Source organism: Pithys albifrons, chromosome 15 (genome assembly GCF_047495875.1).
Source record: "Pithys albifrons albifrons isolate INPA30051 chromosome 15, PitAlb_v1, whole genome shotgun sequence".
Classification (NCBI taxonomy): domain Eukaryota; kingdom Metazoa; phylum Chordata; class Aves; order Passeriformes; family Thamnophilidae; genus Pithys; species Pithys albifrons.
In genome coordinates, this window is record NC_092472.1 from 9340263 (window position 1) to 9365223 (window position 24961).

General features: G+C 56.4%; 1 protein-coding gene across 5 annotated transcripts; it reads right to left on the reverse strand.

Annotated features, from left to right (window-relative positions):
• Positions 1-5316: 5316 nt before the first annotated feature.
• ARHGEF37 (Rho guanine nucleotide exchange factor 37) lies at positions 5317-24961 on the reverse strand. Of its 5 annotated transcripts, none has more exons than XM_071570281.1 (14): positions 24941-24961; positions 17301-17518; positions 16766-16889; positions 16200-16347; positions 15210-15409; positions 14543-14673; positions 13863-13967; positions 13112-13222; positions 12053-12382; positions 10992-11120; positions 10435-10630; positions 9841-10013; positions 9340-9462; positions 5317-5577 (listed from the first exon to the last, which is right to left on the reverse strand). In XM_071570281.1, exons 1-14 carry the CDS (start codon positions 24957-24959, stop codon positions 5455-5457), a joined length of 2130 nt encoding a protein of 709 aa, XP_071426382.1. In that variant the 5' UTR covers positions 24960-24961; the 3' UTR covers positions 5317-5454. The 5 variants fall into 5 exon arrangements, with proteins under 5 accessions (XP_071426382.1, XP_071426385.1, XP_071426386.1 ...); XM_071570284.1 differs by lacking the exon at positions 24941-24961 and adding an exon at positions 24729-24796; XM_071570285.1 differs by lacking the exon at positions 24941-24961 and adding an exon at positions 20389-20415.

Below are 24961 nucleotides of genomic sequence, written 5' to 3' on the forward strand. Positions count from 1 at the left end.
CTCAAGCTGCCTCCTCCCTGGTCTGGTGCAGTGGATCATGTAAGGCCAGCTGGGTGCTTTCCCCTGGAAGCCCCCGTGCTCACTGGCACCCTCAGCCCCTCCTCGCAGCTGCCTCCCTGACTCCAGCTCATTCCCACTTCCTCGTGATGGTGCATGGGCCCCTGAGGCTGAGCCACACTGTGGGAGCGGCTGCCCAGCCTGTCTCCACCACCTCACCACAGAGCTTCAGCTGGAGAACTCCCCAGGACAGGGGTACTGGCAGGAGTGCAGCCTGGGGCATAGGGAGAACACAGTGGGATGGGGCTCCAGGCCAGGCGTAGCCACAGGAGCCCAAGCAGGAGCTCAGTGGTGCCTTGCAGCCCCAAGCACGGCTCTCATGAGGAAGAAATTGCTCTGGCACATGTTTTGGTCTGGTTGGGTTTAACCCCGGTACTACCTTGCCATGGGGACCCAGCCACAAGCAGGCAGCGACACGCTGGGCTGGCAGCAGGAGCCAGCACACGGCAGTTCCCAGCCGGAGACTGGCAGCTGCTCTGAAGAGCTGGTGGTGAAACGCTGCCTGCAGCCCCATTACGGCTGCAAGCGCAAATGAGTTTAGTGGCCTCAATTTAATTCCCATTTGTACATGGTGAAAAAAAAAAGGAAAAGAGGGAGAAGAGTGGAATCACAGATCGGCTGGGATGGGGATGCGTGAGCTGCAGCCACGTGGGAGGCACAAGCTCCAGGGATGTGCTGAGCCCTGGGCAGAGGGTGCAGTGCTGGCAGGAGGGTTGGGTGCCATAAGGGAAGGAGAGGAATATGTCACTCCTGCTGGATGTGTCCTGTTCATGTAGCTGGAGCCCATCAGCACCAGGCATGGGGTTCCCCCATCCCAGCAGGAAACCCAGGCTGATGGCAAGTGCCTGGGCTGCTGCGGGCCAGGCCAAGGCCAGTGGAATGAATGCCTGTGTCTCCCTCCTCTCCTCACCCCAGGATGTGAGTGGGGCTGGAGCAGACCTGGCCGAGGGAAGGCTGGTGGAGGGAAGGGACCACTTAAAGCTCCCAGGGGCCAGGGCTCCAATTTCAAAAAATGAAGTGAAGTTTTCATCTGTATTTGCTTAGTGAGTTAATGGCTTTATTTCTAATTTGATGCTCTTGTCCCTGAAGACTCAGGTACAAAAAGGGAGAGCTGATAAGAGCAAAGAGGCCCGGCCAGAGGGATGCTGGTGGCTGTTCAGTGCCTGGCATCCCCCACCTGGATCCCTTCCAAGGGATTCCAGAAATGCTGTCAACTCAGGGAATGAAACCATGGGCAGAGCAGCTCAGGGTGGTGAAAGCAGCAGCAGCCATCCCTGATAAGAGATGGGCTTTGCCCGTTTATGGCTGTGGTGAAGGCACAGGAGCACAAGGCATTCTATACTTGGCATGACCTGCCCAGATCATGCTGTACCACCCTCTCATTCTGTTCCAGGAGGAACAAACCTCTCTGATGGGCAGGAGAGGAGACATTCTCCTTTCTCTGATATCCACAGCTGAAACCTCTAGGCCCATGTCTTGTCCTGACTAACTGTTGAGGCCTGGTAGGCAGCTGGGAATATCCCCAGCCTGGGAGAGTTAATCAGTCCCAGAGCAACCCACCCCCTCGTGGCTCCATTTCTCCATCACGAGAAACAAACAGATGTGTTTTGCCTGAGTGAGCCAGTTTAGATTGGGAGGGCAGTCTCAACCCCACTGCAGCCTGTTCCCCCCAGGCTAAAGAAGTAGCTGGGCAAAAGGCACATTTTCTTTGGTGAGGAAAAGGTTTCTTCTCTCCTCGTCCCTTGCTTCCAGGTCTGACAGTCCTACAGAGAAGATGTGAGCAGAGCTCTCTGCATCTGGAGGGTTAACAGCTCAGCTCTTCCAAATAAATAGAAAATGACCCAGTTTCTTTATTTTTCTTTTTTCCCAAAGTCCAAGCACCCAAAAAATGAGACAGCAAGTGGAAGCCACAAATAGATTTCTTGTATCCTGGCAGAGCTAGGAGATAAAAGCAGGGAAAAGGACTCCTGCCTCCCCTGCTCAGATCTGGGCATGGTGCAGCACATCCTCCACAGGGTTAGCTTTCCTGGGTCAAAGAAGCAGGAGAGGCTTTGGGTATGATCCCAACTCAAATCCTCATCCCTTGGGGTCCAGGCTCTTCCCAGGCAGGGTGGGAGCCTCCCCTGCACTTCTCCCATCTGCCTTGCTCTAAGTATTAAGGTGAGCAGCAGAACGTGCCCTGCCTTCGACTATTCCTATCACGTCCCATCTGGAGACAGAAATCTGCCTGCTGGCTTTACAATTAAAATTGAAATGATTTGATTATGGGGCTTCATTAGTAAAAACAAACACCAGGCAGCCTGCCTCCCTCTCCTCCCCTATCCCCGCCCCGCCGTTCCTCCCCAGGGGCTGTTTTAGGTAAATCCCAGCCAGGATGCGGCTGGGCATACAAAGGGCTTCATGTCTGCAGCTTGCACCTATAGTCGGGTGCAGCCTAAAGAAGGCAAATTTTAGACCCACAAATCCTCTCCATTGGGCAGAGATGCAGGAACAGCCTTGGCTTGATGGCTTGATGACTGCATGGACTGCCCAGCAGCCAGCACAGCAAGGGCTTGAGCAGGATGTTTTCCAGCCCCTCTGGATGCTTATAGACATTACCAGGGGTCTCCCACAAACCTTGGGGCTCCTGATTTGCGCTTTGACTCCATTCCCTTTATTCCATGAGTCTTTGCAATGGAACCATTTGCTCCTTCACACCAGCCTGGACCTGCCATTGGATCTGGTTTTCTTCCCCGCAGTTGGCTCTCCCACGGGAAGGGCTGAACCGGCACGGAGGAGGCTGCCCGTGGTGTATGCAGATGCTCGAGTCCCTTCAGCATTGGCAGTTCTGGGGGAAGTAATTCAATTAACACTAGGGGCGTTGGGAACAGGCTGTGCAGGCTGGGAGAGGAGGAATGCTAATGAAAGAGGGCTTGGGAATGCTGCTGGGTTAGAGTGCACTCGCCTGGCTGCTCCCAGTGACTGGTTTTCTCCAGTAGTGACAGGACAAGGGGGAATGGTTTCAAACCGAAAGAGAGTAGAGTTAGATTAGCTATTAAGAAGTTCTTCGCTATAAGGGCGGTGAGGCACTGGAATGGGTTGCCCAGAGAAGCTGTGCCTGCCCCACCCCTGGAGTGTTTAAAGCCATTTTGGATAGAGCTCTGAGCAACTGGATCTAGTGGGAGGTGTTCATGCACATGGCAGGGGGTTGGAGGTCATGATTTTTAAGCTCCCTTTCAACCCAGCCCATTCCATGATTCTATGGGATGGCTCTGGCAGTGGGGAGGTGAGGTGGGAATGAGGCTGCCTTTCTGCCTCCCATGCCCTATGTGAGGAGAGGGCTTTGGAATGGCTCTTGACTGAGTTGGTGGCCCATTTGAGTGGAGCTGCGGCCATGGGTGTCTGTCCGTTTTGCCAGGTGGGCAACAGGACAAGGCAGCTGTCACAGGGGCTGGAGAGAAAGCACGAAAAAGCTCTGCACCTTCTCCCCACCACACTCATTCCATACCTCCTGTGGCCTCTGGAAAGCCCTAAATTGCTATCTAGCCAGCAGTGTGACCCTGGGGACAAGACAAGCCCACAGGAATCTGCCTTTTGCTACCAAGGCACATGAAGCCCTTGTGCCATGGAACCAAGGAAGCCCCAAGGGAAAGGCTGCACTGTCCCAGGGTCACCAGCTTGAGGTCCTGCCTGGGGTGCCCCCTGGGTCATGGTGGGGCAGGGGCAGGGGTCAGGACTAGATGGGCTGTTTGTGATGGATAGTGTTGCTGCACTGCTCCAGCTGACTCATGTCAGGACCCGGCTGACTTCCCAGAGGCATGAAGCCTCCCTGAGACGGGGAGCTGACCTGTGGCCAGGGCAGGCAGCAGAGGGACACGGGTTGTAAGGTTATACCAAAGAAAGAACAGCTCCAGGCAGAACACTTCTCTCCTGGCCACAAGCCATCTGCCTGCCTGGCCTCAGCTTGGCACCTGGGGATGCTCCAGCTCCATCCCCCACTCAGGAGCCTGGATGCAGCCTAGGCATATTGGGGTCTGGCTGCCAGGATATGCTCTGATAATGGGGTCTGGCTCTGGGAATGTGATCTCATAGGAGGGGTCTAACTGCAGGAATGTGCTCCAACAGCCAAGTTGAGCAGTGGGGAGGCAGTGGGGCCAGTCCCCTCTGCCTGGGCAAGTGTCACCATGCTGGTGGCACTAAGCATTGCTGTGCTACCTGGGCTTGCCTCATGGGCTAAATCTTTAACCAGATCAAGGGTTTAACTTTATCAGTGGCTGGAAAAATGTGGCACTGTTTCCCTGGGGCAAAGTATCTTGATCCCTGCAGAAATCCCAGAGGCAAATCCTTTTCCTGGTAGCAGCTCCATGGCGTTCATGTCTGCTCCTTTGGCACAGGGACTTGCAGGACCCTCTGCAGCAGGGAGCACAGTATGCCCCATGCCCAACCTGGGCTTCCAGCTGGTTTTTCCTCCAAAATCATGGTTTGCACAGATGCAGGCACAGTAGCACTGAGGAGCTGGCACTTCACCTTGCAGGGTGTGCCCTCCCCAGGGGCAGTGCAGGATGAAAGCCACCACCGGAGCAGAGACTTCCATGTCCTCTCAGGGGAGCCCCACCACTGGCACCACATTCCCCCTGACAGCTCCCCAGCCCTGGGAAACCTTCCACAACCCCTACCCAGAGCAGGATGATTGATTATTGTTATTAGAGCTGGAGAACAGTTTCTGTGCACATCCAGGTGGTTCAGGAGCAATTAGTCACCCACTGGTGAGGGGGAAACCAGGCTGCCCCTGTGTCCCTGCCAAGGTGGGAGCTCTCTGCTGCCTGAGCAAGGATCTGAGGCACTCCTGGCACAGCTGGATGGAGCCCTATCTCCTTGTGGGCTCTATCTGTTGGGCAAGGGCAGGGCTTTGGCAGCAGCACAGCCCCAGGGCAGGGCTCAAACCTGACCTGATCCCTCCACCCCCAGGGCATCTCATGGGGCTAAAGAAGTGGGAGGGCAGCCCCCATCCCCCCTGCAGAGATCTTACTCCCATACAGGGTAATGCACTGGCAGCAGCTTGTGCTTTTACATGGGGTGGGCCCAGTGCAGGGGCTGAGAGAGAGGGGAAGATATGGAGGGACTACCAGCAGCCCCTGCCACAGCAGTTCTGCAAGGGTGTGCCAGGCACAGCTCCATCCTGGGGCTCATCTGGCAGCACCGCGACAGCAGGACATTGGCAGCAGTAGGCTGCGGGCTGGGAAGGAGGGGCCAAAATGATGGTCCGTCTCAGCAAAGGTAGCAGAGCATGAAAGCAATTTCACACTTTATTAGACAATTCAGGTGCCAGCTGCACCAGCCTGGAGCAAGCACTGCTGCTCATACCTCCACTTCTGCTTCAGAGCCTCAGGGCCACTCTCCTTGGGGCTCAGCCCTCCCTTAGGCCATGCTGGTCATGGTTGGTGCACGAGGGTCCAACAAGCGCTGCCGGGGGTGAGGGCTGCTCCTTATGGGCCCAGGAACAGTGCAGCAGAGGCTGGCTCTGCTCAGAGCCAGCCCAGCCTGGCAAAGGGGATGAACTCGAGCTCTGTGCCTGCAATCACAGCCCTGCTTGGGCTGGCTGTGCCCTTCAGCCCAGGGCAGCCACCTTGCTCCTGGTGGGTCCCCCGTCTCCTTTCCTTCCCTGCCCTCCACAGCTCTGTTGTTCCTCTACTCCCATTCTGCATCCCATGGTGAGAGGATGGTCTGGGTTTGGGAGCCTGGGCTTGGGGCTTCCCTGGCAGCTGCTTTCCTCTTGCACCTCTGTCTCCTAGATGGTCCCAGAAGACCACCTGGGCACATTGACACCTGAGCACACTGCCATCCTCCTGTAATCCAGGTGTCTCCACCTGGAGATGTGCCATGTGGTCCCCCACTCTGCCTGCAACCTCTGCCGTGTCCCCATGGTCCAGCACATCCCACAAAGCAGGGAAGAACAGGGTCTGAGCTGCCATTGCCCTGCTCTCTGGCACGTGACTGGGCTGGTGCCCCACACCCTGGGGACAGGGCCGTGTGCTGTCACACTCCGCGGGTGGACACTGTCTAAATGCCTGCACGTCCAGGATATGAATCAGCCCGGACAGGAGTGTAACAGTCGCTTCTGGACAACCGGAGCTGCCCCGGAGGCTGCTCCAGCAGTCAGGCTGTGCTGCTGCCAAATTCCTTGCAGGCTGGCGGGCAGGTTGCAGGCAGTACTGCCTGCCTGACTCTGCTGCCACCTCACAGATCAGCTCTGAGCATGGCAAAACCCCAGCCTGGCATGTGCTTCCCTCCCCCTTTCATGGCTCTGCCTCTGTGGTGCCAAGCTGTGGCACAGTGGCGCCTGGCTGGGGCAATGCCTAACCTTGACCTGACCTCCTGGTGAGCAGCCGTCCCTGCTCAGCTGTCCCCCCATGCCCCTGGCCACAGGCATGTTCCACCAGGCCAGCCAGAGCATTCCTCCTGGGAGAGCCTGTCCCTGATGGCTATTTAAAGGCACACTTGTGTCCTTTATCCCCCATCATGTTTAGGCTGGAAGAGCCCTGTACCCTCAGTGACTCCAAGATGGCACTTCCACACTCAGGGAAGCAGCAGTGCAGTGAGTTTGGGTGAAGCTGTGGAAAAATTGGGGGATGTCGGCACCTGTGTCCTGCAGTCAAGTACTAGGCCAAGTCCTGAGATCATGAGAAAGGTTCCATGGCCATCAAGACTGGCAGCAGGGCTGCTGGGAACTGCAGAGCCCAGCTCACCCCTTCGGATCCAAAGACCAGAGCAGCCACATATGCTAATTTCCTTCTTTGTAGCAGGGACCATCTGCTTCCAGGACCTTGGGGTGGTGAGAACATCAGTGCCACCACTTTGGGGCAGGATGCTGGTGCTGGCTGGCTTAGCACCGTGCCAAAGCACAACCACCTTATCTGACAGGGGACAGGCAGACGGTGCTCTCACAAGCAGCATGTCCTCAGTGTGCTGTCACCTGCAGAGCACTGGGGAGTGGCTCCTGTACATCTGCTGGTGGGATGTGCGAGTGCTGTTTCCACCTTGCCCTGCAAGTCTGTCAGCCTGGCAAGCACTGGTAGATGGGCTTGGGCAGATGGGTAGAGTGGAGACCCAGGAGTGGCAGCAGGGATCTGGGACACCTCCCAGCATCCTGCAGCCCCTGTACTGGCTGCAACTCGGACAAAGGATTCCTCCTGACCCAACTGACTGACACACACAGGTGGCACCAGCGGTGGCTGGAGAGAGACAGGAGACCTGTTGTTTCAGAGCACATAAAATCCAGAATCCTAGTGAGTGATGGACAAAACTCAACGGGCTCTCAAGTCCTGACTGTCCCAGATCTCCTTTCAGTGGACATACCAGTACCCAAGCAGCAGCAGTCTCTCAGCACTTTGTCCCACCATCACCTTTAACCCTTAGAAGGGTCCTGGGCACCTGCAGGTTGTGGAGCAGGACCTGCCTGAACCACTGACTCCTGCCATGGCCTGTGCTGGCGCAGGGCTGATTGCAACTGCACCCCACTGAGCCTGCAGGAAGGTGGCTCAGGAGGGAAATCCGACTTGGTATGATTTGATTAGGAATGGAAAAATCCACAGGAGCCATCAGCAGTGAGCTGGAGGTGTGAGCCCTGTGGCTGCAGGGCCAGGGCTGGGCAGACAAGCCTCAGATACACAGCCCCTGCACAATGACCCTCATCCCATCAGCCTGCCTTCCCATCTCGAGGAACCCAGCGGCCTTTTCCCAGGCTGGGAGCACCCCCAGACAACATCCCCAACTCTGGCACTGCCATCCCCTTCCAGGTTTCGTGTGGGTGAGCATTTGCTCAGGGGATTCAGTGGCACCAGGGCAGAGGCAGCTGCCCTCAGCCTCCCCACAGAGCACACCCCAGTTCCCTGCAGGTATGAAGGAGAGTGAACCCCACAGAGTTCTGCCTCAAACCAGGCACACAGACTCACACGTGGGGTGCACAGAGCAGTGTCTGGAGCCCATCCCAACCTGCCTGGCACCCACCCTATCCGTCCCTGAGGCTAGCTTGGATGAGGACATGCCACCTCTGCCCCCCTGCCCAGCCCACACTGCGGGAACCCACCCGCAGCCACGACGTCCCGCGGGGAGCCCGTGGGTGGCCGGGCATGCTACCCTCCCACTGGGCAGGGCGCAGGGCCCAGCGTGCCGGCGCTCGCCAGCCGGGACACCGCACTTTTGATGCGGGAAGCGGCAGGTGCCCGGGGCAGCCGGGACGACGCCAGGCTGCCGCACCGGCGGGTGTCTGCCGTGCTCGCCGTGTGTGAAAGGTGGGCAGTGTGGTCCTGTGGACTGAGCTCTCCTGCGGTGCCATCCCCACCTGGGGCTCCTGACCTGCTCTGTGACACCATGTAAACCCCAAAAACCCCTTCCAAGGGACCTCTGTCCACCCGCCGAGGATCGCAGGGAGACGGGGCGCCCAGAGAGTCTCAGGAACCGGGATCTCCGTTCCCTATCGTGCGGGTCGCGGTGCACAGCCCGTCAGGCTGTGCCCCCGCACCCCACAATCCCTGCACCAGTGCTCCCAGTACGCGCCTAGCGGGCACTGGAAGCTGGTGCGGGGCTCCCTCTGGTGGCCGCTTCGCGTGGCGCTGCCAGCCAAGGCCAGCGCTGGCCCAGGTGGTCAGGTGCCCAGGCGCACAGGTGCCCAGTGCCCAGGTGCTCAGTGCCCCAGTGCCGAGGCGCTCAGGTGCCCAGACGTGCAGGTGCTCGGTGCTCTGGTACCCAGGTGCCCGTATGTGCAAGTGCCCAGTGTTCAAGTGCCCAGCTGCCCAGGTGCTCAGGTGCCTTGTGCCCGGCTGAGGACCCCTCTGCAATGCTGCACCTTTGCCACTCGGCCCTGATCTAACCGGGGACAATGTTGCCTCATCACCCCCCGGGACACATTTGTCAGTGACACGGATTTCAGCAAATCCCTGGATAACTGCAGCCATCTGACCTCATGCCCTCAATGCTGCTTTGTGTTGTGCAAACACACACAGGACACGGCACCCTCAAGCCTCCCATTAAAAGGTGCTTCCCAAATGCTATCCTCGTGCCTGTCTCCTGGGACCACAATTCTGCCAAGTGCCTCCCACCACCTTCCCAGCCCGGGGCTGCATCCCTCCAGCATCTCCTGTGAGGAGTCCTGCGGTGCCAAGCTGATGGGTGCTCCCATCTGATGAAGCCCATGCCCTTGGTGTAGGCTGGCCACACTCACACGGGCAAGCTCCATCCCATGGGCTCCTGCATGGGGACAGTCACCAGGTAGCTGGAGGGCACATAGCCTCTCTGGCCATTCACCTCCACCAGGCTCCACTCCTTGCTCCCCTTCTTGTCGTGTGGCTCCAGCACCACCACAGGCTGCCCTGCCTGGAGGTTCACCTCCTGTGGACTCCTCGCTGTGAAGGAGAAGCCAGCGACCACCTGTGAAAGGCAGGGAAGGAGGTAGGAAGCCCTTGCTGGACATGAGAGTCAAAGGGAGAAGGACATACAGGGCAGGGCAGGGCAGGCATTCCCATTCCAAACCCATTCCAAGAGGGCAGAGCAGCAGTGACATGGAGGGAAGGACACTGGGGATCCACCACACTCAAGTCTCTTGCTCTCTTCACCCTGATCCCAGCAAGGACATCAGTCTCACAGGGCACTCAGACAGAGGAGTGACAGTCACTGCTGGGCACGTGTCTGCACATGTATGACCATGTGTGTGCTGGAAAAGCAGGTCCCCTTTCCCACCCACTCAAGAACTAGCATGGAGCTGGTGGCATTACTAGGAATGACCCTGTGGGTGTCCCCTTCTCTCACCTGGAATGTTGGGGTGAAGGTGGCCACCTGGGGCTTAGGGGCTTCAGGTAATGCATAGGAATGTCGCCTTCTTTCTGTGTCACTCTCTAGGGTTAGCATCTGCATCCCGGGCTGCTGGCTTTGTACCGGGCAATATGGCTGGAGTTTTGCAGCAGGCACAAACCCTCGGGGACCTGGAGGACATGGACACACACAGGTCACAGGGCCCCACTGCCTGGCACAGGTAGGACTGGGTGGAGGAAAGAGGAATGACACTTTAGCTGTTGCTTGCCTTAGCACAGCACTCCTGCTCAAACTAGGCTATCACTAGGGGACATCCAGAAGAAACACCCCCCAAAAAATGGAATTCCATATGTTTCTTTGTACACAGATTCTCCTTTCTCAGTCTTGACACTTCCTGAGCATTACCTTGGGAAATGAATTGGGAAACCTGAACCCTACACCTAATGGCAATGGGTGTAGCTAGATTGGGCTAAGCACAGCCTGGAAGGGCGGACCCAGGAGGCCATTGCCCGCTATTTCATTCAGGATGAGGAAGTGGTTCCCGACCCTGGTGCCGAGGTGGGGAGAGGCTGCCCATAGTAGTCACAATACCTCCAGCATCCACCAGCCATCTGCTTGTGTTCCCCTTTGTGTCAGCAGTTTGCAGCAGAGCTACAATCTGTCCCCTCAGCAAGGTCAGGTCCAAGTCTTTGCTGCCACTGATGTTGCTTGTCACTTGGTAAAGTTTGTCTGGGCCATGCTTGCTCACAAGGGAAAGGACCTTCCGTTCCTCAGCAGGGTTCAGAGGCTGGTGGGGAGCAAGAGACACAGGAGTGTTTGAAGAGACACACAGGAGACTGAGCCCCTCCATGTACCCATGCCCTCCTTCCCCAGGATTATGTCCCAGTGAGAGGCTAGATGAGAAACTCACTCACACTGCCTGCTCTACCCCAAGGTTTAGAGATGAGTGCCCACAACCAGAATTGCTGAGCTGTTTCATCCCTGGTTATTTCCAGCTAGCTGCTGTCAAGGGGAAATACTGTGATCATGGCAACCCCCAGGGCCACTTTCTGAGCCAGCCTCCCTGCCAAGGGGATGTTCTGCATTGAGAAGCCACAGTCCTATCTCTTTATCCAGCTGGCCTGAGACATCCCCTTCCCAGCCCCTACCTGTGTCACAGGGCTCGGCATGACTGTCTCAAAGGTCTGGCAGAAGGTCCGGAGCTGAGCACTTGACTGCTGCAAGGTGTCTTCCACCACCTTCCAGAAACTGGGCAGGGGCATGCGGCCATGGGGCATCTGTGAAGACAAACTCTGATCACAGAGGGCCCTGGGCAGAGGAAGAACTGTGGATAGGGTCAGAGGAGAAAGAGCAAGAAGAAAAGGATGAGAAAGCAAAAGAACAGACCTGGCCAATAAAAATGCACCTTACACTTATGAACAAAGCTGCTCTTCTCTGTGAGCCACTTTCTCTAGGTAGGGCTATCACATGTGTGGCTCTTGGGTTGTACCCAGCCCACCAGAGCAGTCCCTCACTCCTGCTGTCCTGCCCTGAGCCCACAGTCTGTCCCACCTGACTATAAAGGAAGATGGGTAGGTACAGCTCCAGGGTAAATGCCTGCAGCATAAGCAGCCCAGATTGAGCAAGGGTAACCCACTCTCCTGACCAGATATATATGAGCAGTGCCAGAGAGGACACCTCCACCTGGCTGCACCTTGTTCTCATCCTGATCATGGATCAGACTGCGGCCATGCTCTACCCCAGGACTTTCAACTGCCCTGACCCTCCATGTTTGCAAACATCAGGCTCAAGAGTACCATGCCATAAGGAGTTCTGGGAGATATCACCAAGGGGATGGATGTCAAGGGATGCTCATTCCTCAGGCCAGGAGCTGCCTCTCTTTTCCTTGTCTTCCTGGCACAGAGCTCTCAGGAGCTCAGAGTTAACACTGATCTCTCAGGCAGCAGCACATCAGTAAATTACCAGTAGTGTCCACAAAGAGAAAGCAGGACAGCTCCTGGCAGTGCAGAATAGAAATTTTGGCTTTTCCCAGGCAGGGAGGAGGACAGAGTGTTTACAAATCCTAGAGAGAGAGTTATGTGTCTGCAAGGGTGGGCTTGGGCCACAGCAAAACTTCATTACTCTGATGCCTAAGATGTCCCAAGCCTGAAGAAGGTCTGACTCAGATCACATGCCTGTTTGGGCACAGATGCCAATGGGTCACTCTCACCTGCTCCAGCTCCTTTTCTGCTTGTTGCAGGACCTGGGCAGCCAAGTCCCGCTGCAGGGCACTGAAGGAGCACAGGATCTGCCTCAGGAGCTGCACAGCCACCTGGTTGAACTGTGGGAGCTCGGCCACAAGCAGGTCATTGATGGCAAGATAGGTGTTCATGGCTGCCTCCTCATCATACGTCACGCTACCCATCTCGCTCTTCCGCTCCTGGATCTCCTCATAGTCCAGCAGCTTGTCCAGACGCTTCTTGACCAGCTGCTGTGGTCCCACCAGCATGTCTGAAAGGCTGCAGAGGGGCTGGCAGACCAGTCTGTCCAGCCGGTGCTTCTGTGAGGGGAGAGAACCCAAATCCCCATGTGAGCCCCACAAGCAGGACCAGCACTGTCTTATGGGGTTAAAAGGCTTGGGGACCTGTTGAGGTGCTTGTGTAGAGTGGGAAGCATCTGAAACATCTTTCCTTGAAGACACACAGGATGCCAAGCAAAGCAAACTCTTGGTAGAGAGCAGTCATGTCTGCCATGATTCCAAACTTGTGCTCCATGCAAATGACCAGGTAGGACCCTTTAATGGCCTAGACCAGTCTCCCCTGGACCTCCACACACACCACTGACCACAGCTCATATAAGGGCCCTCTGCCCCTGCCTGGGTGTTACTGTGGGTGTGCTGGTTTCTGCTTCTGTCTCGTTGGATCTCTGCTGTAGGTAGCCCAGCTTCTGGATGTGTCCATCAGACAGACACTGCAGCCAGTCTCCAGTCCTGGATGGGCTCTGGAGTTGTGTTGTAGTTGTGTCTCTGCCCAGGCCTTCACCTCTTTCCTGGATGGACCCTGGAGCTGGTTCCTCACTTTGTGTGTTGGGGAATGCTGAAGGATCCTGTTACTTGCTCCTGGCCCTGCTCCAAAGTTGAGTCCTCAGGGGACTGTGAGGACACTGCTTGGGAACCCCCTCAGCTCCTGGCTGGCCTGCTGGAGGGGTGCAGCCAGACCCCACTGTGCCCTGGCAGAGGGTGGGAGAGCAATGCTTGGCTGAAGGAGATGTGCAGGGAAGGAACACTCACAAACTCTGGGAAAACAGTGTACTGGAGGCGTTCTGCAAAGTGCCGATACTGCTGGGCAGGTCCATCGTCCATCTGCAGGTCACGCTGGTGGGGAGTGGGCAACAGGAATGCCTGAAAGGGAGAAAGCATCAGACTCTCTTACCTCCTTCCTAATCCTGTATGCGGAACCCTTCTCGATATTTTCAAGTCAAGGTCTTTCCAGCCCATGAACTGCTGCTTTCTGAACCCTCTGCCATTTCCTGAGGCTTTCCTGATAATACTGTGCCTGGGGATTGCATATTTTGCCATCACACATACTTTCATTTTTCTCAGATGCCCCAGGGGATTTCTATGAGAAAATAATAGTAGCTGCTGACCCAGGTGATTTCAGAAGGGAAATTTGTTGTCAGGACTGATCTAGGAACAGTTCTACCTTACACCCGTTATTAAAGCAAGAATCCCCAGGCTGAACAACACTTGGCCTTTTCAGTCATTTAAGACCTTGAAATAATGATAAGTTTAAGGACAGATTATTCTCAAATGACACCAGCTCAGACTGTGTTGTCAAAGCCTCAGCTTTGGTTTAAGCTCCCCTGCACCTGAGCAATCCTTAGATGTTGTGCAACTCCCTGACACAACAGGACACTTTAGCTGAGCTGCAAATCCCTGAACATCCCCGGCAGCTATTGCTTTCCTAAGTATTCTACAATCCTAAGGAACAGGTCCTAAAGCCTGAATGGGGCCAACCCCTTGTCAGGGATCAAGTTTTTACCTCTAAATGTCCCAAGTAGGATGCCACGTTCTCCTTCAGGGTGGCCACACTGGACACCACACACTGGAATTTCTCTTCCAGGTCATCGTACTCCTTGTCTTCTGTCTGCAAGGCAAGAGCCAGCTTATCACCAGCCAGGCAATGCCTTGGGCAGGGCTGCTGTCCATCACTGGGGCCTAACACAGCAGCCAGGCACTTGCCTGAAGCTCACAGGGCTCGGGACAGGCAGGGGTGACTCTAAGGGACTCCAGGAATCTAGAAAGGGGCCAAGACACAGGTTGCTTGGGGTGCAGGCAGCAACAGGGCTTTTGGTGTGGTCGTGGTGCTAGGGTGTCCTTCCTTTCACTGGGATGCTCAAGGCTCCTGTAGGTCCTTTGGAGGCCAAAGTGCTCACTCCCCTACAATGCTCTGAGGCAGGGAGTAAGGTGTGTTCCTGCATCCCTCCTGCCCTGCTGGTCCTTGTGATGCAGGACCAGGAGGCACCCTTAGGCTGCTCCATAATGGGACTAAGGCTCCTGTGGCAGCTGAGGCCACTGGTGTCAGCATCAGCCACCCCACCCTGGCCCCGTGCTCCCCATTCCTCTGGGGAGGCACTTCAGGAGCAGTGAAAAGTCCCAGGAATGACCTGAGGAGAAAGCAGCAGGTCTCTGGTTGCAGGCAGAGGGGTGGGGGCTGCCCACCTTGGCCACAATGCCAGCCTCATGCATGAGGAGGCGGCTCAGTCGCGTGGTCTTCTTGGCGATGGAGTGGGTGTTGAGGCGCGCAAGGCGATCCCGCAGCGTCAGGTGCTCAGCCTTGTTGTACTTGGTTGCTGCCTCAGGTTGGGGGGACACAAGGTGGGGGGAAAAAAGGTCAGAAGAGGAAACTTCATGGCAGCATCCTTGGCAGTCTGAGCAGGCAAGGAAGGTGAACAGTGCAAGGGCTGGGGCTGATCAACAGGATAAGCATAACACACATCAAAGAACAAAAGTACTAGGAAAACCAAAAAGAAACCAAGCTCCCATTCTTGGGGAGCCTAATTTCTCCTGTCCCAAGGGCAGGAATGTTCTTTTCAGTTCCCCAGACCCAGGAATGCAGTCAGACTGGTTTTATCCTCAGCTTCCCCCCATGCCACTCTGCTCCTGAAGCTTTCAGGTCTTGCCCAGAGTGGCATTTACAAGACCAGAGCAGTTCAGGAGCTGCCTGCACTGAGTCTGTGGCTCCACCAGGCACAGGGTGGAGAACAGAAGAACTTTACACTGATTTAAGTGGGAATTAATGCAACATCAAGGGAAGACAACTGGGGTTGGGATGGGGGTTCCCAGGTGCTGTGCCCCCCTGCCTGCACCAAACCCCTTGACTGCTCACCTACTTCCCTGCGTCGTTTGTACTCGTTGATGTTGGTGTTGACCTGGGCCATGGCACGAACAGCTGCCTGTAGGGCTGGGTAGGCACTGGCACTGGCTGGCGTGTTCTCCAGGATCTTCCCCAGCAGCAGTGGGTATTTGGTGACCCTCTGCACTGGCATCACCAGGAAGAAGCTGAGGTCTGATGCACCTGTGTGAGGCCTGATGGAGAGGGGAATTGCTCAAGGTTGGTGTGGAGAGCTGCCTTCCTGCCCCTCTGCTCCCCCCAGCTTTTTTGTGAGTATTTTGGGGAGACAGCAGCCCAAAAGTTGTGGGGCATTGGTGGCTGTGAAACCCTGTTCCCTTCCAGCTATTGGGCCACCACTGTACCCACCAGTCCCAGTGCCAGCCCTGTCTCCTCAAACAGTGCTGTGCTTGTCTAACTATGAAGCGTGGGATCTGTGGTTGCTCTGTGGGCAACAGGGAGTGAGAGTGTGAGCAAAACACAGACAGAACTCCCCTTCAATCTGAAGGCAAGGCCTATCTCCTTTGGGAATCACATCACTTGTGCCCTAAGCAGCAAATCCCAGGAGCTCCTCCACCGCCACTCCTGCTTCTCCTGGCTCTGACAGTGTTTGTGATCCACATGATAATTCAAGAGGGGTTTGGAAGGTACCCCAGGGGCAGCCCATCTCTCTGATCAGGCTGGGGAACATGTACCCTTGCTGGGGCACATGTAGGGGAAACACCAGTTGTGCATGCCACCTATCCTTTATTTTGGGGTCCACCATGGAAAATCACCAACTCTGGTGGCCCTTTGGCAAGTGGCCCTAAGGATCCAGGACAGGCTGCCAGGGTTTACACCAGGAAAAGGCACAAAGGTAGTGGCCATGATACTACACCCAGCCTGGTGACACATGTCCATGCACAAAGCACGTCTAGAGAGAATAAGGGCAAAGCCAGTATGTGAAACAGGGATACCAAGGTGGTGGCCTCAGCAGCAGGTACCTACACTGTAGCATTCAGGGTCTCCAAGATCTCTTCCTGCAGCTTGGGGTCCTTGCGGTAGCTCTCCACCAGCTGGAGGGCATGGTCATAGCTGGCACAGTAGATCTTGTAGACAGTCTCCATCTCTTCCTTGAACTCCTGGAACAGAGTGCCTGGAGAAGGACAGTAGGCTGGAAAGTTTGGTCCTTTCCTATGGCCTCAGAGAAAGGTGGGGCTTTCTCCCCAGCCTGCTGGAAGAGTGAATTCAGCAGAGCAGTGCCAGCCAAGGGTGCCAGGGCAGTGCTCTGCACCCTGGGCACTTCTGCGAAACTGGGCCTGATGCTGTTCTCCCTCCACTGTCTTCAGGCTGGGGAGGTCTGCCTTGCCCCCATGGGGTGGGTGTGGATGGCTCCTTGTGGACACCAGTGTGCCAGGAGCAGCACCTCTCAAAGCCAGGGGAGGTGCAGGAGGTGTCCAGGCAGGTGGGCTGCCGATGGCACCTACATGTGCCCAGTGCTGGGCAGTGACACTGCCAGCACCAGCAAAGGCAATGGATGGGCACGGGTCAGCTACTGACACTGCACCACTTACTGATGCAGAGCAGCTGCTCCTGCCCCTGGGTGGCCGTGGCCTCAAGACCCTTCAGAAACCGCCTGGAGACATGGAGGATGTCGTCGGTGTTAGAGAAGAGTCCTTCCAGGTCCAGATCAGGCAGCTGAAGGGAACAAAGATGCCCCAGGCTAAGCCAAGTACTTTGGAGGTGGGCTGTGTGTTTCAGAGGCACTCGCCCTTCTGAGCACTCATCTGCCCCATGTAACACCTGAGGAGGTGGAGCAGTGCTTTGTTTCAGGAGGTTTTGGGAATTCTGAGACCTGCCTCTTCTCCCAAGCGGGTTAATGAGGTCTTTTCACGTTACAGGCACAGGGTTGAAGTTATAGGATGGCTGTGCTGGGTCAGACCCAATGCACATCCACCCCAGACCCTGGCTGGCCAGGGGACACCCAGGCAGGAAGGTGGAACATGAGCATATGGTGACCTCCCTGCAGGGATTTGGGTGTCTCACAGCTCTTGGCAGATTCACCCTACAGTGCCCAGCCCCTGGGCAGAGGGATGTGCCCCATGTCACCTGCTTCTTCTGGAGGTGTGCCCGGATGTCCGACACACAGAGCTGGATGTTGTGGACATAGCTGGCCTCGGTGGTGATGAGCTCCTCCACGGCCAGCCGCTGGCTCAGCTCCATCCTGTCACAGGGCACCACCTCTTGGTAGATGGTCTCTTCAGTCTCCCCTGCATCCTCAGCATTGGGCTCTGCCCCAAAGGCACTTGCCATCTCAGCAGGACACTCTGCAGGGGTGGCAGGGGTTAGGGACAGGCTGTAGCAAGGGCAGACTGATGCTCTGGGACTGGTACTCCAGTGCCCAATCCAATGCAGTGGCCTTGCTCCCTCCCCTCTGCCGAGAGCACCACGCAGCACATCCCTGGGGACACTCAATCCATCTGCATTTACAGGCAAGGCATGGATGTTACTCCAAAACCATAAAGCCATGAACTGCTGCAAGGCAGGAGCAGTCTGGCTACAGTGAGCAGACACCCACGGGTGGCAGGCAGGGACTTGCCACACACACACGTACACACATATGCCCAAACTCCAGCAACCATGTGCAGGGGCCAGGGTACAGGCAAGTGGGGCCCCAGGTGCAGCCAGGGTCCTGGCAGCTCCCACTCAGCTCTGGGATTGTGCTGGGACTGGTCCTCAGGATAGGGTTTGCCACCTCCGCTCCAGCTCCTTGCTGCTGAGGCCAGTTGCCTCCCTGCCTTGCTTGTCAGTGCCTGGCACCCTGCCTTGTCTTTAAGGGCCCTGTTCAAAGTACAAAGAGTGTTTCTGCAGTGCTTGAACAAGAGACGTTTCTGTGACTGCGAGAGCTGGTTTTAAAGCCACTGGGATGGGGGGAGAAGTGGGCAAAGCTGCTGACGCATCTGCCAGATGCACTGGCAGCCCCTGGTACGCATTGCCAGTGCCCTGCCTGGCATGGCGCACTCCCTTCTCCCTGCCTGCAGAGAGCGTGGAAAATCAGAGCTGATTCATGACTGTTTTCCTCTCAGGAAACATGCTCTGCTCTAACTGATACCGAGCAGGATGGAGCAGCTCCCAAAGCATCACAGATAGTGCTTGGTTCCTGGCAGAAGGCCTTGAGGGAGAGAAATATGGCACAGCCCACACCAGCACAGTGCACAGCTTGGCTGGATCCAGACACCAGCCAGAGGAAGGAATTCTGCCAGGCTTCCCACCTGCCGGTGGAGGAGGTGAAGAGCGAAGGAAAGGCAGAGGTGGCTTGGCAGGATAAAAGCAGGATGGCACAAGCAGCAGTGCAGGAAGGGTAGCTCTGCCTCTGCTCTCCACTATCTGCCCAGACAGTGCCAACCTCCACAGCCAGACTACAACACGCCAGGTGCCCACTTTGGAGGCTGCAGCCCCAGGCACCTGTAGTGGGAGCAGGGAGAGGGGCTGGCAGGACAGCCCAAGTCTCTGCCGGGGGGGGTCCAGCTAATAAACAGGATCAATGTCCCCTCCTGGCACATGCCCACTGCTGTGCTGGAGGAGAGCTGGGCTTGGCACAGCAAGCAAACACAAGTGAGAAGGTATTGGACCTCCACCTGCCTGACAGGGGTACGTCACCCAGCCAGCTGTCATCCCTGCCCTCTGCAATTTGGCTGCCTCCCCAGCATGTGGCATGGCATTGGCAGCTATGGGGAATAGGAGACACTTTTCTGCACCCGTTTGGATGCTTCCAAGGTGTCCAGGCAGAAGGATTCCCATCAGGGACTGTTGGACAAGCTCAGTGTCCTCTGTCTGAGCTAAACCCTTGCTCAGAGGAAGGATGGACTGGAGGCAGGTGGAAAGCCCTGAACTGAGACACTCCCTGAGCCCTGGAGCATGCCAGCATTGGGGTGTCATTGGTCCCTGCAACAGCATCCCCAGAACACACAGCTGTTTTGGGGGGTTTTCCCCAGCCGGGGGAAACCTCTTTCCCTCCCCTCACCCCCCTGGCCTGAGACATCGGAGGAACAGGGGAACTGTGCAAAACTAAAATGCATCATTTCTGGGCAGCGTTGGAGCAGCTGGAGGGAGCAGGAGCGGGTTTCCCTAGCCCTCTCTCCCAGGCAGCTGCCCGCATTTGAGCTGTCACTGCCGCCTCAGTGGGTCTCAGCATCCCTGTCCGTAACAAGGGGGCTCTGGGCATCCCTGTCTGTAACGAGGGTGCTCCGAGTATCCTTGTCTGAAACGAGGGGGCTCCAAGCGACTCTGTCCGTAACGAGGGGGCTCTGGGCAACCCTGCCTGTAAACACGGGGGCTCTGAGCATCCCTGTTGGTAACCAGGAGACTACGAGCACCCCTGTCTGTAACGAAAGGACTGCGGGCATCCCTGTCTGTAACGAGGGTGCTCCGAGCATCTCTGTCCGTAACGCGGACGCGGACGCCGCTCGGCTCTTCCCAAGACCAGCGCATAGGGATCATCGGCTCCGAGCCCACAGGTCCCACTGCGCCCCGGGGGTGCCACCCTCCCTCCCCACGCCGCCCCGGCCTCCTCTCCGCGCCCCGAAAGCCCAGGCCGCGGCTCTTACCTGCAGCGCAGGTCGCCGTGCCCGGCCGCGGCCGCTGTCGCGCTGTGCGGGCGGTGACACCGCAGCCGCAGCCGGGCTGGCACCGGGCGGGGTCCGCGGTACGGGGAGATCCCGAGCAGGGGGTGATAATCCCGCCCGGGGGCTGATCCCACCCAGGGGGTGCCAGCCCCTCCGATCGCGGTCCCCAGCAGCCGCAGCCGCCCGACGGCTCAGCGAGGCGGTCCCTGCGCACGCCCGGCGGGGCGGGAGTGTTGGCGGCCGGCCCGGTGGCAGCGGCTGTCCCGGAGCGCACCGCCCCCGCCGGCAGCGGAGCGCGGGGGCTCCCCTCCGAAATAGCAGCCGATCCCAGAGCGCGCTGCCCGGCTCTGTATTGGTCCCCCGGCCACCGCCTCCCCCTCCCCCTGGTCCATCCTCGAACCACTGTGATCTGGCAGCAGCTGCGGATGGAGAGCGGGGGACGCACCGCCTCGCCCCTGCCATAAATAACAGGCACGGGGCCCCCGGTGTCTCCATGGCCTTGCTGCAGCTCCAGTGTGCAGCCCCGTTAATGCCATGGTGTCCCACCTCCCCTCTGCTCTGCCATGGCTCACCAGATGCTCAGCCGCGGTAAAGGAGGCAGAGAAAACAGAAATGAAAACATAACCGAGGAAGTGATTGCCAGGATTAGGGCACTGGGAGCCAGCGGCTACTTGGCATGAAGTTTTTTTTTTTGCTAGTGAGGTGTTGTCCTCCTCATAAACAAGCTATTGAGAAGGGAGGCTGATCCTCAGCCACCACCCACAGCTGAGAGCTCGGATGCATCCTGACCACAGGAAGGGGGCGGCAGCGCCTGGCTTTTTCCAGGCTGGCCCACAGTGTTCAGAAAGCATCATGTTAAAAAGGACTCTGAGTCTTTCAGTGACTCATGCAGGCCAAAGACAGAATCTGTGTCTAGATCCAAAACTTCCTATGGGCCAGGACAAGCTCTCCAGCACCTACAACCCTTCCCTCTGGGTCCCTTTCTGGGACCCTTTTTGATATGGACTGGGCAGGGCAGCATGGGGACCCACATGCACCTGCTCCACTGTCAGTGCTGGTGTCAGGAAGGCCATCCTGCCTCAGTGCCTGCCCTGCCTGCATCCCATCCTGCCCATGGAGAGGCACGGGACCTCAAGCAAACACCGTGAAACTGCCCTCCTTCATCCCTGCACTGGAGGGGTGCTGGAGCACACAGGAGCAGTTGTAAGTGGATAAGCTGGACAACCAAGGGACAGGAGAAGCCACGGTTGGGAAAAGACCCAGGGTGGTCTTCGGGGGAGAGGCAGACGAACACACAGCAATGTCCCCTGGCTGGGTGAGTGGCCAGTGTAAAGCCATTCCAGGAAAATTGTTCCCAGTCTGTTCCATGCTATACGGGCTTAGGGAAGACATGTGGCCACAAGAGAGATGCAAGTTACTGAGCAGTGGGGGTATTACCTGACTGTGGCCTTGGGAACACAGATGTCCTTCTCCCCTTGCAGGTGGCAGCAGGGGTTCAGTCCTTGACCAGGTGCTTTCTGAAGCAGCAAAAGACCTGGCCAGGCAGCCTTTGTGCTGTCATTGCACCATCAGGAGTTCTCCAGCTTTGTCCTTGGGCATGTGCTCTTACTGCCATGTCCAACAATGCCATCAGCCCTCCAGACACATCACTGTTGTTTTGCTTCCATCAGCATATTGTGGATGATGATGCCAGGGCAGGAACCACACTCTGTCAGCTGCTGAGGGAGTCCCAGCAGGACAGTGCTCCCTCCTTGGTCAGCACCCTGACCTGGCTAGGCCAGCACAGCAGGACAGCATCCCGGGCCCCAGCTCTGCCCCGGCCAGCTCACACCGTGGGTATTGTCTCAGGCATATTTCCCATTCCAGTCTGGTTTTTCAGAGGCTGTGTAACCTGGATCCAGCGTGTTTCTTGCAGGGTGGCCTTGCTGTTCTCCTTCCTGTCACCTCCTTGCCCCCAATGCAAGTGGTTTCCTTCCTGCTGTGCCACTGGCCCCACACACCTCCCATCCAACCCTGGATGGGAGCTGCTGCTCCGACTGTGCTGTCACCACTCCAGGGCTCCCCAGGGAGGTGTGGAAGTAGGCTGGCTGCCCTGGCCTGGCTCTTCTTACACAAGGAAAGCAAATAGGTGCTGGCTGCTTGAGCACAAGTGTTTGTGTCCCCGTGTGAGGTGTTGTACTCAGGTGAAACCAAGCTAAAGTGTTCCAGCGGGGTGGGCTGTCCTCTGGCAGTCTTGGCATTGACACCCTCATGAATCTGCTTCCACCCTGCCAACACAAAACCCGGCAAGCAGTGGCAGGGAGTGGGATCTCATGTGGGACCATGTTTGAGATCACGCGTGGGACCGCACAGCTGACGAGGGAGGCAGGACTGGCTTCTGCAACAAAGCTATCTTTGTGCAACCTCATTGCAAAACTGTTTTCACAGGATTCTTCTCACAGAGCAAGGGTGAGCCACCTCCACAGCACTGCCTGGCCCTCTTCATACCCACTGCCACAGCAGGAGTGCTCTGCTAGCCCTTTTCTGTCAGTATTTGAGAAAAAAAACCAACCCCATGTGGCTGGTGAGACTGGATCCCCCACGACATTCCTTGTGTGATGACCACAGGCTCAGTCCAGAGGCTGGAGAAACACCTGATGGTTCTGGGCTCTGGCTCAAAATAGGCTTTGTGGTGAAAACCTCAGGGAGAGGGAGGCAGATTGGAGGCAGGAACTTGTGGCTGCCCAGCAGCCATCCAGGCAGAAGACACCATCTCGGCCTAGAAGTGGGTTATTGCCCTTCTACATTGAGCTTCTGCTGCCTCCTGGAAAGCCTCTTGGTGTTGACAAGGACTTTCCCTGCTACTCCAAACATTAACGCTCAGGCTGTTGGGATGAAAGCTAAAGCCATCAGGGGGCTCTCTGTGAACACACCAGATAAGCTCTGAGTTAGACAGGGCTTGCTCAGAAAACAAGCTCGGCTTCCAGCCACGCAAAGCACGACAATTCAGGCTCTGCTGAATAACAACAGCAGGCGGGGGTTCCTCTCCCAGCAGCAGATTTGCACAGGAAAGTTACATTTCCTCTCTTTAATCTTTTCCATTATTACTGTTCTTTGTATTTCTTTCCCGTCTTGAAAAGAGCTTGGTGACCACACACCGCTATCGGCCATTCATGGTGGAAATGAAAACACAGGGAAAAAAACAGGAGCTCAAGAATATGCTCACAGGTGTGTCCTAATCACAAAACTTCCTCCCACGCTGCAGGGCTTGGAAGTGGACTTTGCCTGCAAACCCACTGCTTGTGTGTGCTGTGCAAGGCATGGCAATTTGAGCTACAGGACAGGAGGAAAGAATCTGTGAAAAGAAAGGTCTTCATTCTGCTGAGTTTGCCATCAGCATGAGCAACTCCAGAAAAAACACACAGATGTCATTCCTTTCTCTTCCTTCTTCTCTTCCCAGCTAATGTGATTAAATCAGCCGTGGGAGGGAAGGAGGGTTGTACATCCCTGCTCAGGATAATCCCATCCACATACTTGGCCACAGCTGTGCTGAGGGAGGGCTCCCAGGCAGGTAGAAATAGTGTCAGTTCCAGGGGTCTGCACAGAAGTACAGGCTCCAGCCACATGCCTGCACCACAAGGCAAAGCACAGCCTAAAAATAATCTGATAGGATTTGATCCAAGCAGAATAAATTAAGAGTCAGCTCTTTATTTCCAAGAGGGTTATTTATGGGCCCTGTGCAGACCTTCTTTATGGAGGAGACTTCAGCCACTCTTGGCCTCTCTGAGGCTATAGCAGCCCAAGTCTCCCAGGTTTAGTGGTTTTAGTGATCAAAGCTTCTTGCCCACCAGCCTCAGTGCTCCTTCTCTCTCTACTCTGCTACCTTGTCTTGCTTTTCCTACCTCAAGATCCCCATTTCTCTGCCAGAGCTGGTGACTCTGGGCCTTTCAGCCATCTGTCCCAAATCCTTCTTACCAGCTGAGCCAGCTGATGGTGATGACAGGTCAAGGGGAAAGCCAGATGCTAGTGTGAAGGCACTGAATTCCGAGGTATCCATCTTTCTGCCCTAACAGCAGTGCCTGATCTCTCTTGGTCCACAACTTAAGCAGTACTGGTATTTAGTATTTTTTCCCTCACATTAATGAGGGATACTGATGGCTGCTTTTCTTGCTGGTGTCTCTGCTGGTGAAGGATAACAGTTTGCTGCAGAGCACCACTACCCAGTTAGCAAACAGACTATTTCATAACAGCTGTGGGCTGCATGATCTCCCAGCCCTGCACACCAGGCCTTTCCTGGGGGATAGTGTCTCCAAACCCATGAGCAGAACAGGCACTTAGTCCCTGTTTCTCCCCTGGTCTGTCCTGGAAAGCCGTGGATTAACAGGATGCAGAGGTTTGCACAGTCCATGGACACCTGGGCTGGGATGCAGAGAGAGACAGAGGTGTCTGCAGTATCCTGCAGCTCTGGAGGAAAGACAAATGTCTCCAGGATAGTCCAGGTGGGACCACCAACACTCATCACACTCATCACATGGCAGTGCCAGTGACAACACTCCTTGCCCAAAGTGTCCCACAGCATGGGCACACCACCCCACCAAGAACTTTCTGCCTGCAATGAGGAGGAAAGGAGATATAAGAAAAGTAAGAAGGATTCAGAAAATTCTGGTGGTTTCTGCTAATTAGTTATTTCAACTGATCAAACCAACATCTTCTCCCTGCCTGACTTTGTACAATTTCTGCTTCTGCCGCGTCATCACAACCACCCACCCACAGAGCTGGAACTCCACATGAGCGCCACCTCCTCCCCATGGCACCCCACGCACCCAAGCACCCAGGCACCCCCTGCCCACACCCTATCCCCAGAGGCAGTTGCTCCCCTGAGCAAGGTGAGGATGTGAGAAGATGAGCAGAGGCACATCCCCTCAAGATTCACCTTCTCCTTTGGAATCAGGCAGCTCTGGAATCCCACCAGCACCTGCTCCTCCAGGCAAATTCCTGCAAGAGTAGATGCTGCCTGTGCGGGAGATGTTGCAGGAGCTGACTTCTCTTGCTTGAGAAATGAAGGGTGGGAAGGACATGAGAGCCCCTTCAAGCAACCAAGCCAGTCCATGTGCAATCTCTCCATCCCTTGTTCCATTGGCTCACCTGGGAGTGCCTCTGTCATGA